Here is a 17,839-nt window from a genome sequence, read left to right as displayed (position 1 = left end):
ACCGTGCTAAAAAAAAAAAAAAAAAAAAAAAAAATTCTAAGACTATTTATAAAATTATTTATGGTTATTTTCATCTCGGCTGCTAATGGATAATTCCCCCCCCCCCAAGTTCTCCAGTGGAAAATACGACGTGAGGGGTGTTCACGTGCAGTTTTCTCATGTGACTAGTATTTACCATAATTCCCGTAGCACGTGAAAGCAGCATAAGTCCCATTAGCTTCAGTCGCTAGCTAGCTGATTTTTTTTTTTTTTTCACTAATTCGGCTTTAGTGCCCAGGAAAATTGTAAAATAAACTTAGATACTTTCCAACAACTTTTATTGAAGAAACATGTGACAAAATGGCGACTGGAATGGAGAGGTTAAAAAAAAAAAAACAGACGCCATGATGCTCCTCTGAGGCAGACGGTCACCTGCATTGAACGCCATTTTCTACCTTTTGTCAAGTTTACTCTCTGAATATTATTTTTCTGACTTTGACCTGAACTTGTTACGCGCCTTAAAATAATTACGCTAATTTAACAACTAAATAACGAACTTAACAACTTACTTGAAGAAGTATCAGCATATTACAGACAAAGCAGCATCGCACGTGCCCACACTTCTGGGACCATGTGACCTCTGACCTCTGTTATGACAGGAACAGTGGACTCCTCCAGAATTACAGTGACCCCATGTGGTAGAAAACGGGTACTGCAAAACAATACTCACACATCAGGGGTGTCAAACTCCTTTTAGTTCAGGGGTCACATTCAGTCCAATGTCATCTCAATGGGGCCGGAAAAGTAAAATAATAAAATACTAAGTTATTAGTAATGTCAACTCCAAAATTTTGTCTATGTTTAAAAGTGAAAAAAGTAAAATGACATTTGGGAAAATGTTTACATCTTCAAACTGTCCTTTAAAAAAACGTGAATACTACTACTACTTCTACTACTACTACTACTACTACTACTACTAATAATAATAATAATAATAATAATAATAATAATAGACTTGGATGGACATGAAGAACTTGTAATTCTTAAAAAAAAAATACTAATAAGTGCAATTTTAACAATATTATGCCTCAGTTTATCATGTTCACATGTGCATTATAACTTACAGATCACAGTGGATCTACAAATACACAAATTATTTAGTAACTGCAGAATATTATTAAATTGCACTTATTTTCCTTAAGAGAATTCAGGTAATAATACTAATACCATCCTCTGCCGTAAAGCCTGCTCCATACTCTGAACTCATGGGGGGAGGTCCTCTCCTTTTCCCCATTAACCACAACCACTTCGAACACCTGATCAGTCGCACAATAGTTCTCGCACACGGCATGAAGTTAAAGTTCTGCCAGGACGGTTGAAGCCTGCTGTAAACTCCATGAGAACACAGAAATTTGTTCATTTTCTCGAGGTGATAAGAACAGAAATAAAATTTGTTCATACTTCAGGAGAGAGTCAAATGGTAAACTCATGGGGGGGTGGAGATCTTCCATGTTTCTGCATTAGCCACACCCACTTTGAAAACCTGAGTAATTGTGCAATAGTTCTTGCACACCACTTCTCACTCCTGGGGCTGCAAGAACAACAGGAGGAGAACATTTTCTGTTCTAACGGAGTATGTAGCAGCCTTAACACTCCTACGATGCTTCTTTAAAACCTGCTCTTCACTTTTTTTTTTTTCAGATGTTTTAATTTTATTCCATAATGTACTCTGATGTGATTCATTAAACAGACTCACTCTGTTACAGATGAATGAAGAAGATCTCTGTGATTTGATGGGACTGTGAATTCAGCAGGTGAGCCCCTTCATACTTTCTTTAATTTGTTATGTGTATAAAGCCGAATTTCATGTGATTTTGTTTTATTTTAAGGGTTGTGATGGATTTACCTGAGGGGATCCCTTCATTTAAAGACCCTGACGACCAGACCAAATGTCAGAGGTAAGAGGATCCAAACTGTTTATAATTGTCCATATATTATTTCACATATTCTGATGTTAAATGTTCATACTGTTTTGTGTTAAAGCCCAGTGGAAGGACAGCAGCTGCAGAGACCAGCCTCCCCTGGACTCAGCCAAGTCTCTATGGAACCTCCTCTGGCTTTTCACAAACCACAGGCCTTCAATACAGAGTCGGTCAACACCACCGTTGTGCACTTTTACAGCTTTTAGAAAGACACTGTAAGGTTAAAACTATGGGTTTGGTTATCTTCATAGGGTTGAACGGGAAAGACCTGATTCTGCAGCTCCAAGTGTGTCCATGATGAGCAACATGTCAAAAGATCCACCGATTGTTTTTAAGTCACATTCCAAACCACAGTAAGTCATTATGTTACTACAGTTCAGTGGAAACGTATTAAGGCAAGGCAAGGCAGGTTTATTTACATAGCACATTTCATGTACAAGACAATTCAAAGTGCTTGACATCAAACATTAAAAGCATTACAGCAGGGAAGGAATAAAAAGTACAGGCATGGAAAAAAAAAAAACAGATAAATGGATAAACAGATCAAAACTTTTAACTTTTATCAAGACGAGTAATGAAACTTATATTAAGACCTAACAAAGCTGGACAACATCATCCAGCTCTTGTATAACCTGCAGATGTTGCACCCAGTTTTGATTAGATTAGATTATTTTAGATTAGATTAGATTAAACTTTATTGATCCCTTGGGCATAACCCTCTGGGAATTTAAGGCTTCAGTTGCAGCAAAACACCATATGCACAAATATAAAAAGAATTAGAAGATGAAAAAGGAAATAATAAAATAATAATAACAACAATAACTATAAAAACAGTAGTACAAACAGGTAATTGCACATAAGAGATACTAGTAGTATTAAATAATCATAAAAATTAATAAATAAGGTAACAATAAGAAGCACTGCACACTGGATAAAAAAAAAAGTATGCAGACTTCACATTTAGTTGTATTGGTAAGAATGTGCAAATGTTAATAACCTGTTAAATACATGTCTTTAAATGTGCAAACTCAACACAGAAAGCCTCTGTGACTAACCACTATGCTGAAAAGGACAATGTATCTCTCTTGATCATGAAGGGATTTGAATCCTCAATCTTCTGATCCAAAGTTAGACACCTTACCCCTTGGGCCACGGAGTCATTGGATGAAATATTTTTTAGCTGATTTGAAGGTGAAATAGTTAATCCCCAGACTTCTAATCATCCTCTGATGATCAAAAACACCTACTGGTTTGGTTTAGTGTGTCGTATTAACCCTGAATGACGTAAACACCTGCCAATGACTGCTTTTGGTCAAGATTATTTAGGAAAACTAGAGTTGATGTAGGAAATCCAAACAGAGGTCAAATTAAATACTGACATTACCTGAAGATGATTACGTGTGGAATTTTTCTATGTTTCAATACTGTGCACATATTTCCAGTATTTTCTTGTTTTTTCTTATCCCTCAAAGACAGCCACTGGTAATCAAAATCATCTCCTGATCTAAAATGTTTAATACCTGTTGATCCACTAATCCTACCAATCCATGTAAATAACTGGTGTAAAATGGAGTTTGTCGTCTTTTCATTGTTATCAAATATGACCCATTTGGACATTCAGAGGCTTTGTAGTTACCATGGAAACACCGTCATTTTCTACAACCTTGATTCACCAGTAAAACCCATGGAGTTGGATCAATGACAGTGGATGGAGACACTTGTTTTATGTGCGGTTAATGACATATTTTGTTAGATAAAGTGACTTTTTCCTCACTTTTCTCTGTTTTTGATATAATAACCTTTGAATTTACTCTTTTATTTAGATGTACATGATCAAAAAATAAAATATTATAGGAAATTACATGATTTTCACTGAAAAATTCAGAGGATAATATATTATAAATGGTGATAAATCACTTCGGAATGATTAGATGTAGAGAAAAATCTGTTTGGGATTTGCCAAAAAAAATAGTTGTGGGTCTTTAAGGGTTAAATAATCCTCACAGTATATGAATATGAAGGTTTTTTTGCATGAACAGCCACTGGAAATACCCTTTAGAGACTGTAGACATATCAGGGAAAATGTGTGTTGTTATCAAACTGGTGCTAAACACTGCACCACTGCTTCGCCCAGTGGTGATAGTAATAATGACACATATCCCAAATGAATGACACGTTTTCCTCCACAGAATACAAGAGGGTTACACTGATCAGCCTGCACTGGAACATGAGACCAATATGGATCTGATATTCAAGGTGTGTACAAATATACAGTTACAGTTTCAGCAGCCACAGTGTTGGGCTGGATAACACAAGGAATACATTAATATATATAAATGATTCTTTTCAAGGTCCTTGAAGAGAACATTTCCATTTTCGTGAATAAGGAGCTGAAGAGGATGCAGAGACTTGTGAGTCCTGAGATTTCAGGGGATGGGTTGATGGATGGTCAGGATGAAGAGGATATTAGAGGCATCAAAGAGGCTTTTCTCAAAATCGCACTGTACTTTATGAAGAGGCTGAAGCAGGAGGAGCTGGCGGACACTCTGCAGAGGAGTACGATGAGTTTCCTTCTTTTGGAAAAATAAATACAGGAAATGGCTCCTGCAATTTTGTAACACGTTTGTCCATTTGGGTAAATTTTCCCTCTTTGCCTGTCATCATTTTGTAACTAAGTCTCCCTCTTGATAAAGTTTACAATTCTAATTTCAACTTTTCTATTAGGTCATCAGAACACTGAAAAAATGTACTATGTTCAAGTTATTCAGAGCCAAAATGTCCACTTCCAACAAAAATCCTGCTCTAAGAACTTTACAGATTAAATTTATTTCCTGCTTTTTTCTGCTTTAATCTCTTAACCAACTTCAGCCCTGCTTAAAATGATCAAACATTCAATCATTTTAAGGAGTTTAACCCTTTAAATGCTAGTTTGAGTACTTGAAGTCACTGTTATTTATTAAAAATACACTAAGAATGTTATTTTTCATATAACAAATGCTGGGGGCTGTTTTGTTTTTGGTTTTTTTGGTGTTTTTTTTTTTTTTAATCAATCTTGGATATGCTAAAGATTAGCCAAAACATGGACTTTGGTGCATTATTAGGTTTTGTGCCGCATCAGATTTAAAATTTCCAGCACATTGTCCATCCATCCATCGGTATATGCAAAAACTTTGGCATGGACTGAAGGCCGAGGGTTTTCAAGTGTGTGCACGTTATGTTTCCTACTTATTGCAACTTAAGATAAGATATTTTATTGTCATAATACAGAATGTACAATGAAATTTAGGTGCACTATCAGGATGCGGACTCATAAATAGTAATAGTAATAAATACTGATCATAACTATAAAAATATATAATAAAAACAAAATATGCATCACTCACATATCAACATCCATTCATTCATTTCTTCACACATCAACCTCCTTTTTCATCACCCAGCAATACGTCACACACACATCCTGTCAGTGCCAATGTAAGCAGTGCAATATACAACTTTCATTCATTTCTGTCTTTTGTTCTTGTAGAATCTCCTGCCGCGTGTGAATGCAAGCTCAAACAGACTTTAAAACAGAGGTTCCAGTGTTTGCTTGAGGAGGTTTCTGAAGCAGAAAAACCATCACTGCTGAATGACATCTACACAGATCTGTACATCACAGAGGCAGGGACTGGATCCATCAACGATGAACACGAGGTCAGGCAGATTGAAAGAGCAGTAAGGAAACCAGCAACACCAGAAACGACAATCGGATGCAAGGACATCTTTGACCGTTTACTGGGATGTGCTCACCCAGCCAGAACGGTGATGACAAAGGGAGTGGCCGGCATCGGGAAAACAGTGTTAACACAGAAGTTCACCCTGGACTGGGCTGAAGGTAAAGCCAACCAGGATGTCCAGTTCACATTTCCGTTCACTTTCCGAGAGCTGAATTTGCTCAAAGGGAAGAAGTTCAGCTTGGTGAAACTCGTTCATCACTTCTTCAATGACACCAAAGAAGCAGGAATCTGTCGGTTTGATGAATTCCAGGTTGTGTTCATCTTTGACGGTCTAGATGAGTGTCGACTACCTTTGAACTTCCACAACAATCAGATCCTGACAGACGTCATGGAGTCGGCTTCCATAGATGTGCTACTGACAAACCTAATTCAGGGGAAACTGCTTCCTTCTGCCCGCCTCTGGATAACCACACGACCTGCAGCAGCCAATCAGATCCCTACTGAATGTGTTGACGTGGTAACAGAGGTCAGAGGGTTCACTGATCCACAGAAGGAGGTGTACTTCAGGAAGAGGTTCAGAGATGAGAACCAGGCCATTGCCATCATCTCCCACGTCAAGACGTCAAGAAGCCTCCACATCATGTGCCACATCCCGGTCTTCTGCTGGATCACTGCGACCGTTCTGGAGGATGTTCTAAAAACCAGACAAGTAGGAGAGCTGCCCAAGACCTTGACCGAGATGTACATCCACTTCCTGGTCACCCAAGCCAAACTGTGGTACGTCAAGTATCATATGGGAGCTGCGATAGAACCACACTGGAATCCAGGAAGTAGGGAAATGATTCTGTCTTTAGGGAAACTGGCTTTTGAGCAACTACAGAAAGGAAACCTCATCTTCTACGAGTCTGACCTGGTCGGTTGTGGTATTGACATCCAAACAGCATCGGTTTACTCAGGAGTTTTCACACAGATCTTTAAAGAGGAGCATGGGCTACATGCGAAGAAGATGTTCTGCTTTGTTCATCTAAGTATTCAAGAGTTCCTGGCTGCTCTCTATGTCTTTGTGACGTTTGCAGACTCTGGAGTCAACCTCCTATCCCAGTCACCAACCTGGATCTCTAAACTATTAAAAGACAAATCGAAATTCTCACATCTCTTCCAAAGCGCTCTGGATAAAGCCTTACAGAGTCCAAACGGTCACCTGGATTTGTTTCTTCGCTTCCTTTTGGGTCTCTCAGTACCGACCAATCAGATTCTCCTACGAGGCCTGATAACAGAGACAGGAACCAGCTCTCAAAGCAATCAGGAAACCATCCAGTCCATCAAAACCATGATCAGGAAGAGTCATTCTACAGAAAGAAGCATCAATCTTTTCCACTGTTTGAATGAGCTGAATGACTCCTCTCTGGTGGACGAGATCCAGCAGTATCTGAGTTCAGGACGACTTTGCTCAGATGAACTGTCTCCGGCTCAGTGGTCAGCACTGGTTTTCATCCTTCTGTCCTCAGAGAAAGACCTGGATGTGTTCAACCTGAAGAAATACTCTGCTTCAGAGGACGGTCTTCTGAGGCTGCTGCCAGTGGTCAAAGCCTCCAACAAGTCTGTGTGAGTCCACAAAAAAACAACACATTGAATGTTTATGTTTAGATGTCTTGATTAGATTATTTCATGGTATGTTGATGATGTGACTATTTTTGGCAAAACAGGTTTGCCACTTATACATTCTTTTTGAAATGCTTCTGAGCATTTACAATGTTTTACCTGAGGCTAACTAGCGTTTAAGCTAATCATAGACAATTATAAGTGGACAGAGTCAATATAATTGCTGTTTTGAAGCCTCGAGTTTAGCATTTTGATCAACTGTTTTTTTCTAAAAGCAGAATTGCTCATATTTGGACAAATGAAGATGGGGAAGAGAGGGGGGTGAAAATTGTCACACTAATGCTAACCAACATCAAAAACCTTATCATATTAAAAGCCATTGAGTAATTTTAGCTATGTGATTTTTGTTAACACTTACAGTGCATCTTGAAAGTATTCACCTATTCTCTTTCTTTTTTTTTTTCCATTTTCTGGTGTTACAGCTTTCCAATAATGGACATTCCAAAATGGATTAAATACATTTTTTACCTCAAAATTCTACACACAACTCCTCATGCCTAATAATGACAAAGTGAACAAAAATTAGTTTGAAAATTTTGCAAATTTATTAAAAAAAAACAACAAACAAGTACAAAAGTGTTCAAAATGTAGTACTGTGAATACTTTCTGAATGCCGTGCAGACCATATAATCAAATATGAAGTAATGCTACTATGAACAAACTGTCATGTGCAAATGACAGGAAGACATTACAAAGCTACACTGCAAAAAAATATTTCTAAGGAAGTAAAAAAAGCCTTATTTCAAGAATATTTGCCTTATTTTTCATCTAAATAGGCAAAAAAGCTTTCAAAGAAATTTTTACATGAGAAAAATATTATAAAAAAAAAAATATATATATATATATATATATATATATATATATATATATACTGTATAACTTTTTCTTAATAAGATTTTCAAGCTAATATCAAGGTGATTTTATTTCTTGGACAAAGCACTGTTTGCTAAAATTCTAGCATTTTTGTCTAGTTTTAAGGCACATTATGTTTTTTTAGCTGATAAGACTTTTTTTTGCTTGTTTTAAGAATTCTAGCCAAAAAATTTTGTTCATACCGCATTGGCAGAATTGTTTGCTCAATATAAGCCAATTTGACCAGATTTAGGAATATGAGGCTTATTTCTAGCAGGGCATTGTTTGCAGTGTATGTCTAAGCATTAAAACACCATGGATGTAATTTAGTTCTACAGTGACTAACTTAACCAAAGCCAAAATGTCTAGTATTCACATTTTGGACTATAATATTTATCTTTTACATAATACTGATGTTTAGGGTAGTGTTGTACAAATACTGTTAAAAGCTTTTTCATTTTTCATCAGGCTCGGAGGCTGTAAGTTGTCAGAGAGAAGCTGTGAAGCTCTGGCCTCAGTTCTGAACGCTCCGTCTTCCAGCCTCAAAGAGTTGGACTTAGGTAACAACAACGTGCAGGACTCCGGAGTGAAGCTACTGTTAGAGGGCCTGAAAAATCCACAGTGTAAACTAGAACGACTGAGGTCAGATCATATTATGAGGTTTTGGTAAAACTATCTGCTGCGTTACTGTACAGAGGACAAACATGTAATATTCCTCTGTTTTTTTAACAGGCTAAATGAAAACAATCTTACAGAGAACTGCTGTCAGGACTTAGCATCAGTCCTAAGTGCTAAGTCTAGTCTAAAAGACTTGGACTTAAGCTACAACAACCTGCAGGACTCTGGGATGGAGCAGCTTTGTGTTGGACTCAAAAGTCCACAGTGTACCCTAGAAGCACTCAGGTCAGAATAAATGATGCCTTTTTTAAATTTCTGTTTTTACTTTGTGGATTCTGTGACTGATTTGGTTGAATTCTTTTCAGGTTGAGCTGTTGTAATCTATCTGAGAAAAGCCGTGACGTTCTGGCCTCAGTCTGCTTCTCCCAGAACAGTAGTCTGACTGAACTAGACCTGAGTAACAATGACCTGCAGGATTCAGGAGTCATGCTGTTCACTGAACAGGAACATCAGCACTGGAGCCTGGAAATTCTACGGTTAGAACACATTAGAAAACTAATGGGTAGACAAACTTTTAACTAGATTTTATGGTGGACTATATGGACAAAAAAAATTGGGACATGTTGAATTCAGGTGTTTCTTTTCTTACAAGGGTCTGGGATACAAAACAATCTTGACAAATTTCACAATACAGTTTTATATTGGGATAAATATCATTGCATTGGTTAGTTTGGTTTAAATTGTAATCCCAAAATGCCTCAGAGACGTTTTTTTATTTAATTTCTCTCAACATTGATTTTATTTCTTTTTATCCATGACTATGATTTAAACTGTTGTACCTCTAAATTTCTAAAAAAAAAAAAAAAATTCATGCTCTGACTGTAAATAAGAATTTTCTACCACAACTAGCCATCTATTTACTTCACATCTCACTTAGAAAGAAAAATCTTCCATTAAACTTTACGGAAATATTGATGTTTATATCTCAAATCAGCACGAACAGGACATCTTACAGCTGTAGACATCATGTGTTGCAATATTTTTGTCCATATAGTTTATAAACATTTTTTGAACAAAAACTATCCCATGCAGTGATATTTATCCCAATATAAAACTATATTATGACATTTGTCATTATTCTTTTTTTTATCCCAGACCCCTGTTAGAAAAGAAACACCTGAATTCAACATGTCCCAATACTTTTGTCCATATAGTGTAGTTCACATAAACATAAATTATAAACTTTAGAAATGCAATCTGCAACTATGTCATATTTTTTATAGCACATCAAAGTCTAAGCAGGAAGACATTTGTTCCATGTTGCAGCTATTATGTGTAGTTGTAGATGTTTGACATCCAAAACATTTATGTTTATTTATGATTTAGCCACATGTTAAACACAGAAACTAGAGGATGTTCCCTGTCAAATGAATCTACTATGAACATTTTGTCAGTAAGCTTCTTCTGTTATAAGCCTTGCCCTAAATTCATGGATCTCTAGCTTCTGGTTAAGGTTCCATGAAAAAAGTAGATGTTAAGAAGCTAAAATTACACTCTTTATGTCACTATGTATGTTACCTGTTTTACTTCTACAGCTGAGTGACTGGAATTCTATGTTTTCTTAGACTGAGCCGAACACGACTCACAGAAAAATGCTGCAAAGAATTCTCCAGACTTTTCAGCACAAAGTCATTCACTTTGGGCGTGTTGGACCTGAGTAACAACGACCTACAAGATTCAGGAGTGAAGATGCTCTCAGACGGACTCAGCCTAAACTGTCCACTTAAGACTCTGAGGTTGGATTACTTTAAGACAAGACTGTCAAAGTCATTTTAGTTCAGGGGCCACGTTCAGCCCAATATGAGCTCAAATGGATCAGATCAGTAAAATAATATTAACCCATGGGAATAGTCAAGAGTCAGCCTACATTTACCTGACATGTAAGTGTAATACATGGATGGAAAGGGTATTTCTAGTACTTTGAGGCCATGCAAAGACATTTGTCAGTTTCAGCCATTTTCCCTTAAATCTTTATGAAAAACATCTCGGTTACATAAGAGTAAAAAAAACTACATGAAAAATTTGCAAATTGTTCCGCGTTTCAAAAGTTGCTATTTTCACTTGAAGTTTCCAAAATTAAAATTATCATAGTGTCAGGTATTTTGTTGACTGCAACTCCCGCAATTTTGGTGAAAAAAAAATTAAATGGTCTAGGATTGGGGGATATCAATATGAAGGGAAGTCTGGTTATGTATAGTAAAGTGATTTTGGTTACGTAGGGTAAATTCTTAAGTCCTTGAGGCTGGTTATCAAAATTATCTGTCGAGCACAAATGATTTAATATTATCCCAATATCATGCTCACAGTGAATAAGTATAAATAATGTTTAAAACCTATAATCATTAAGGTTGAGCTATAACTAGTACTCTCTGGGGCAAGTAAAGTATGAGACAAAAATGTAAATGTGGATGTCAAATTTAGTCTTTTAAAACAATGAAAATCAATTGTCTCTTTTTTTGTATACATCATTTAGAAACATTAAAGTTGGTTTTAGGACTCCCAAACAGTTATGCATCAGCTACAAATGACAAAATAAGTCTATTATACAGTATTTTTTTCTTCCGACACGTTCAGTCCCCTGACTGTGCCCCCAATAAATAATAAAAAATCCAAACTTTTCTCTATGTTCTCGAGCAGGGGTAGTTCAGGGGCCACGTTCAGCCCAATATGATCTGAAGTGGGCTGAACCAGTAAAATAACAACAGTGAAAACAGTACAACTACATTATGAAAGTGTTTACATCTAGAAAGTTTCCTTTAAAATGTGAATAACATGAACAACCTGATATGTCTTAAGAAAAATAATTGCAATTTCAACAATATTATGCCTCAGTTTATCATTTATACATATGTATTATAAATTACAGATCACAGTGGATCTACAAATACACAAAACAGGTGTCTTTGGGTGCCTGTGAGTGTTTTAAGGTGCTCTATTAATAAAGTTGGATTGAACATGAAGTGTGTACATCATTACACCTTAAAAGCATAATGGTAAATATTCCTGTGCCTTTGTCAGGTTGATTCAAAATAACCTCAGTGAGAAATGCTGTGAGGGTCTGTCATCACTTCTCGCCTCCCGGTCCTCCAGTCTGCGACAGTTGGATCTCAGTAACAACAACCTCCACGATTCAGGAGTGGCGCTGATTTCTGTTGGACTGAAAAGTTCACACTGTGCTCTGGAGACACTCAGGTCAGGATTAAACCGGTATTAAACAAGCTGTACCAACATACTACACAAAATGTATTTATTTATTTATTTATGAATGCATCTTATATTTATGTAGGTACTGATTGGGTTTTAGGCTTCTTTTTATTCGGGTTTAACGTCATCTTTTTATTGGGTTTTATACTTCTTTTTTGTTGGTTTAATTTTTTTTATTTCTTGGGTTCTAATTTTTTATTAGTCAGGTTTGAACTTTTTTTAAAATGGATTTTTAACCTGGGTCTTATTGGGTTTGTACTTATTTTTATTGGGTTTCAACTTCCTTTTATTGGGCTGTAAACTTATTTTTAGTCAGTTATGAATTTAGTTTTAGTCAGTTTTTAAACTTCTTTTTAATAAGTTTTAACTTCTTCTGAATCGGTTTTTAACTTTTTAAAATGGGTTTTTAACTTAGTTTTATTGGGTTTTAAATTTAGTTTTATTGAGTGTTAACTTATTTTTATTGACTTTTTAACTTGTTTTCATTGAGTTTGTACTTATTTTCAATAGGTTTTAATTTCTTTATATTGCGTTGTAAACTTCTTTTTAATCAGTTTTAAATTTACTTTCAGTCAGTTTTTAAACTTCATTTTATTCAGTGTTAATTTCTTCCTGTTGGGTTTGTACTTATTTTTGAATAAGTTTTAAGTTCTTTTTAGTGTTGTAAACTTCTTTTTGGTCAGTTTTTAAATTTCTTTTTAGTCGGTTTCTAAACATCTTTTCAGTGGGTTTTTTTTTTTAACTTCTTAGCTAGTTTTTAAAATTCTTTTTAATAGACATTTAACTTCTTTTTGTTGGGTTTTAAACTTCCTTTTATTGGGTTTTACACTTTTAATTGGGTTTTCACAACTTTGTATTGGGTTTTTTGCTTATTTTTATTGAGGCTTAACTCCACTTTATTGGGTTTTAAACTTCTTTTTAATGTAGTTTTAACTTATTGTTATTGGGATTTAAACTCCTTTTTTATTGAATTTTAACTTCTTTACATTTCATTTAAATTTGGTCTTAGTTGTTACATTTTAAGAAATGTCAGTAGGATTTCATCATCATGTAACTGCAAAACAAATCTGCCTAAGGGTATAAATATAGTAAGCTGAATCTGAACCTGTTAGAAAATGAAGGAAAGCTCATGCTATAGATGTTTATAGATGTTTTTCCATAAGTTTCTAAATGAATTGATTGAAATCCTTCAGGCTGAGTGGGTGCAACCTATCGGAAAGAAGCTGTGAATCTCTGGCCTTGGTCATTGGTGCCCAAACTTCAAACCTCAAAGAACTGGATCTAAGTAACAATAACCTGCAGGATTCAGGACTGAAGCTGCTAACCGGTGGAATGAGGAGTCCACACTACACACTGAAAACCCTCAGGTAAACCAGAATCTGAACCCATAAAGACCCAAATATCCACCATCTACCAAAACCATCTACTGATCTAAACTGTTTAATACCTGATGATCCACTCATCCTATCAATACATGTAAATAATTGGTGTAAAATGCAGTTTGTCATCTTTTCATGGTCATCAGATATGACCCATTCGGATGGTCAGAGGCTCCATAGTAACCATGGAAACACCGTCATCTTCTACAACATTGATTCACCACTAAAACCCATGGAGTTGGATCAATGACTGTGGATGGAGACATGCTTTTATGTTCAGTTAATGATAGATTTTGCCAAAAAAAAAAAAAAAAAAAGTCACTTGTTCTTCAGTTTTCTAGGTTTTTGATATAATAACTTTTGAATTTACTCTGAGATTTTATGAACATCTACATGATCAGTGAATTAAATATTGGAAAATACCTGATTTACACTGAAAAATGCTAAATGCAGAGGATAAAATTAAAATAAATGGTGGAATTAGTGTTTCAACAGTTGTTAAAAATTTTACATTAGTAGATGGTTTTGGTTGCTATTGGTTGTTCAGGTTTTTTAATGAGTTAAGGTTAGGTTAAAAATTGGTAAATCCCCACTGGACATCAAAGGTTCAATGTTTAATATTTAGTGACATCTAGTGGTGCAACTGAAATTAATTTAATACAGATTTAGAATAAAAATGAACTGATCAGTGAATTTAAAAAATATCATATATTTTTATTGGGTTTTAACTTCTTTTGAGTAATTTTTTTTACTTTTTAAATTGTTTTTTAACTCAGTCTTTTTGGGTTTTAAATGACTTTTTGGGTTTGTACTTATTTTTTAATGGGTTTTAACTTCCTTATATTGTGTTGTATACTTATTTTCAGTCAGTTTTATATTTCTTTTTGGTCAGTTTTAAACTTCCTTTCAGATGGTTTTTTACTTCTTTTAATTGGGTTTCAAAGTTCTTCTTATTGGGTTTTAAACTTTTAATTTGGTCTTAACTTCTTTTAATGGGGTTTTCAATTTCTTTAAATTTCTTTTAAATTTGGTCTCTGTTTTATTTTGAGAAATGTCAGAGGGATGTCGTCATCATCATGTATCTCTAAAACAGATAATTATGGGAAAAAGTTGATTTTAACTGAAAAATGTAAAATGCAAAGGATAATGTTAGAATAAATGGTGATAAATTACTTGGGAAAGACAAATAAAAATCATTTGGAAGCTACAACAAAAATAGTTGTGGGTCTTTAAGGGTTAAATGCAGTTGTTGTTTTTTTTTCAGATGTAGTTTTCATAAATGTTTCGTCAGTTGCATCTTTATTATTTATTTGTATGAATCCAAAGTATCTGAAATCTGAAGTTGTTGTTTTTTTATTAGCTTAAATCAAACTGGACTCACAGAGAAGAGCTGCCAGGAGCTTTCATCGGTTCTCATCTCATCTGGGCTGAGAAAACTGGACCTCAGCAACAATGACCTTCAGGACTCAGGACTGAAGCTGCTCTCAGTTGGATCAGATGGTCCACGCTGTCACCTCCAAACTATCAGGTCTGAATATGTCAGTCATGTCATTAGTGCGATCATGTCACTGACCGGTTGGATATATTAGACACTAAGTCCATAATTTTTGTCCATTTTGTTAATTTCGTTAACTATCTTATTCTTTTGCATTAATTTTTAATCATTTTGTTGGTTAGTTTGGCCTGTTTTTGGTCATTTTTGTTAAAAATCATGTTCTTTTTTGTTGAATTTGTTGGATTTTTTGGTCAGTTTTTGTTTAATTTTTGTCCACTTTGTATTCTTGTGTATTTTTTATATCTTATTGTTTGGTAGTTTGGTCAGTATTTGCTCTTTTTCATTCTGGTGACAATTGAGCATCTGTGGGAAGTGTTGGACAAATTAATTCAACCCATGGAGAACCCACCTGTTATTTTTGTCCATTATGGTCTGTTTTTGTTTCACTTTTGTTCATTCTGTTGACAACCATTTATTTTGTTTGTGATATTTTGTTGATTTTCCTGTAAATTTTGGTCTGTTTTTGTTTATTTTTGTCCATTTTGTTAACTATTGTATTCTCATGCATTCTTTTTAAGTCATTTTGTTGGTTACTTTGGGCAGTACTTGTTAATTTTTGTCCATTCTGTTGACTATTGTATTCTTTTGCATTCATTTTTAACCAGTTTTGGTTAGTTTGGCCTGTTTTTTTTTTTTTTTTTTGGTTTATTTTTGATAATCATTCTTTTTAAAATTACTTTTAGTTAATTTTGTTGTATATTTTGATCAGTTTGTTAGATTTTTTTGGTTGATTTTTGTCCATTTTGTCATTTTGTTGGAAGTTTGGTCAGTATTTGTTAATGTCTGTCCATTTTGTTCATTATGTTGAGTATTAAGTTCATTTTGTTGATTCAGTTTATCATATTCTTTCTTATTTGTTACATTTATCTGTAGGTTAGTTTCGTCAATCTGGAGATGCTCCAACCCAGTGACTTGTTCATCACAATTAATTATTTCATTTGCTTACTTCTATTAACTTCAAGGTTTACATTTTCACTTGCTGCCTAATATATCCACCCACCTAAAGGTCCCATTTAGAAAAAGATTATCAACATTAATACCACTTTACCCATCACTGGTCATAATGTTAATGATCTGTGTATGTCTTCCAAGTGGAACATCCATTTTTTAAAACGTTTCCTACACATTTGCATTGATGTGCATAGGTTGTCAGGCTGTTTAATCACATACGAAGGCTGTGAGGCTTTGGCTTCTGCTCTGAACTCAAACCTTTCCAACCTGAAGGAGCTGGATCTGAGCTACAACCACCCAGGACACTCAGGAGAGAAGATACTCCGCGCTGGACTTCAGAATCCACACTGCACACTGGAGAACATCAGGTATAGAGAACATAAAATATTAGTGAGTGGAACATAAGCAACTGATTTCACTGTATTCATCCTGGTCTGACTTTGTTTCTGTTCCAGTGTGGACCATAATCATGTACAGTGGCTGACACCAGGCCTGACTAAGTGTAAGTATTTCATATTTTAAGGAAAAAAAAAGGTCAAATATCAAGTACTTCAAGTGATATTTCTATTTACACTGGGCAGCATTAGCAAAGATTATTTAATCCAAGGTTTGGATTAAAGTTACGTTAAAAATAGGTCAATCCAGACTGGAAATTAAAGGTTCAATGCGTAATATTTAGCAAAATCTAGCAGTGCAACCGAATTTAATTGAACAACCAAGTGTATTTTTCTCATTTCTAGTCAAAATATCTCATCACACTTAAAATAAGACAATCACCTAAAGAGTAACTTTTCAGTGAGACATAAGAGGTTATTTTTAGACAATAGATCTGGAAAATCTAATTTCAAGAAATCTTACCAAGATAATTTTCACTTGCTCCATTGATTATTTTGCTTGAATAAAGCAAAAAATATTTTAAGTTTGATGAGATGTTTTGACTAGAAATGAGAAAAATACTCTGGGTAAGATTTTGATTTTTGCAGTGTGTAAATTTTGCATTTTACAAATTCATCCCAAGGACCAGACTGGACCCTTTGGTGGGCCGGTTTTGGGCTGCATGTTTGACACCTGTGCACTAATCCTATCAATACATGTAAATAATTGATGTAAAATGCAGTTGGTCATCCAGCTGCAACCCTGCTTCAGTGTCTTATTTTGTGTTCTTTAGATACGTGTGAACTCATACTGGACCCAAACACCGCACACAAAAACGTCCTCCTGTCTGACAACAACAGAAACGTAACTCTGACGGTGGAGAAGCAACCGTACCCCGAACACCCGGACAGGTTCGACTGGTGCTATCAGGTGCTGTGTACGACTGGTCTGGCTGGTCGCTGTTACTGGGAGGTGGACTGGGAAACGGGGGTGGACATCGGCGTGACGTACAGAGGACTCAGACGGAGAGGGGCGCGAGATGGCAGCAGACTGGGCTGGAATGATAAGTCATGGAGTGTGGAGTTTACGGGTACAGGTTACTACGCCTGGCACAATAACATCAGAACAGCCCTCTTTCCAGCTCCGTCGTGTCCCTGTAGGAGGGTGGGGGTCTATCTGGACTGGTCTGCAGGGACACTGTCCTACTACGCAGTCTCCGACACACGGACCCACCTGTACACCTTCCAATGCACATTCACACAACCACTTCTGCCTGGGTTTGGGTTTCTGTCTTTGGATTCATCAGTGTCTCTTTGCTGAAAACAGGATGAGTTCATCTTCTGTTTTTGGGTCAAAGGATCATCTGAACCAAAAGCATCTACTGATCTAAACTGTTTAATATCTCTTGATCCACTAATCCTATCAATACATGTAAATAATTGGTATAAAATACGGTTCGTCATCTTCATGGTCATCAGATATGACCCATTTGGACATTCAGAGGCT

General features: G+C 35.7%; 1 protein-coding gene across 1 annotated transcript; it reads left to right on the top strand.

Annotated features, from left to right (window-relative positions):
- Positions 1-1,595: 1,595 nt before the first annotated feature.
- LOC115435594 (NACHT, LRR and PYD domains-containing protein 3-like) lies at positions 1,596-17,805 on the top strand. The gene is made up of 18 exons (XM_030158117.1): positions 1,596-1,612; positions 1,746-1,793; positions 1,869-1,937; positions 2,023-2,127; positions 2,213-2,314; positions 4,151-4,217; positions 4,313-4,517; positions 5,488-7,282; positions 8,660-8,833; positions 8,924-9,094; positions 9,175-9,345; positions 10,435-10,605; positions 11,888-12,061; positions 13,267-13,440; positions 14,813-14,980; positions 16,153-16,326; positions 16,414-16,460; positions 17,127-17,805. Exons 3-18 carry the CDS (start codon positions 1,876-1,878, stop codon positions 17,651-17,653), a joined length of 4,287 nt encoding a protein of 1,428 aa, XP_030013977.1. The 5' UTR covers positions 1,596-1,612; positions 1,746-1,793; positions 1,869-1,875; the 3' UTR covers positions 17,654-17,805.
- The last annotated feature ends 34 nt before the right edge of the window (positions 17,806-17,839 follow it).

Source organism: Sphaeramia orbicularis, chromosome 2 (assembly GCF_902148855.1).
Source record: "Sphaeramia orbicularis chromosome 2, fSphaOr1.1, whole genome shotgun sequence".
In the NCBI taxonomy this organism is placed as follows: Eukaryota; Metazoa; Chordata; class Actinopteri; order Kurtiformes; family Apogonidae; genus Sphaeramia; species Sphaeramia orbicularis.
Note: the sequence above shows the minus strand (reverse complement) of the source record. Positions and strands in the feature narration are given on the sequence as shown.

Coding starts and splice junctions, on each gene's coding strand:
- LOC115435594 (XM_030158117.1), top strand. CDS start 1,876: ATGGATTTACCTGAGGGGATCCCTTCATTTAAAGACCCTGACGACCAG. Junction 2,315..4,150: donor AAGTCACATTCCAAACCACA/GTAAGTCATTAT, acceptor TTTCCTCCACAG/AATACAAGAGGGTTACACTG. Junction 16,327..16,413: donor TGCACACTGGAGAACATCAG/GTATAGAGAACA, acceptor TTTCTGTTCCAG/TGTGGACCATAATCATGTAC.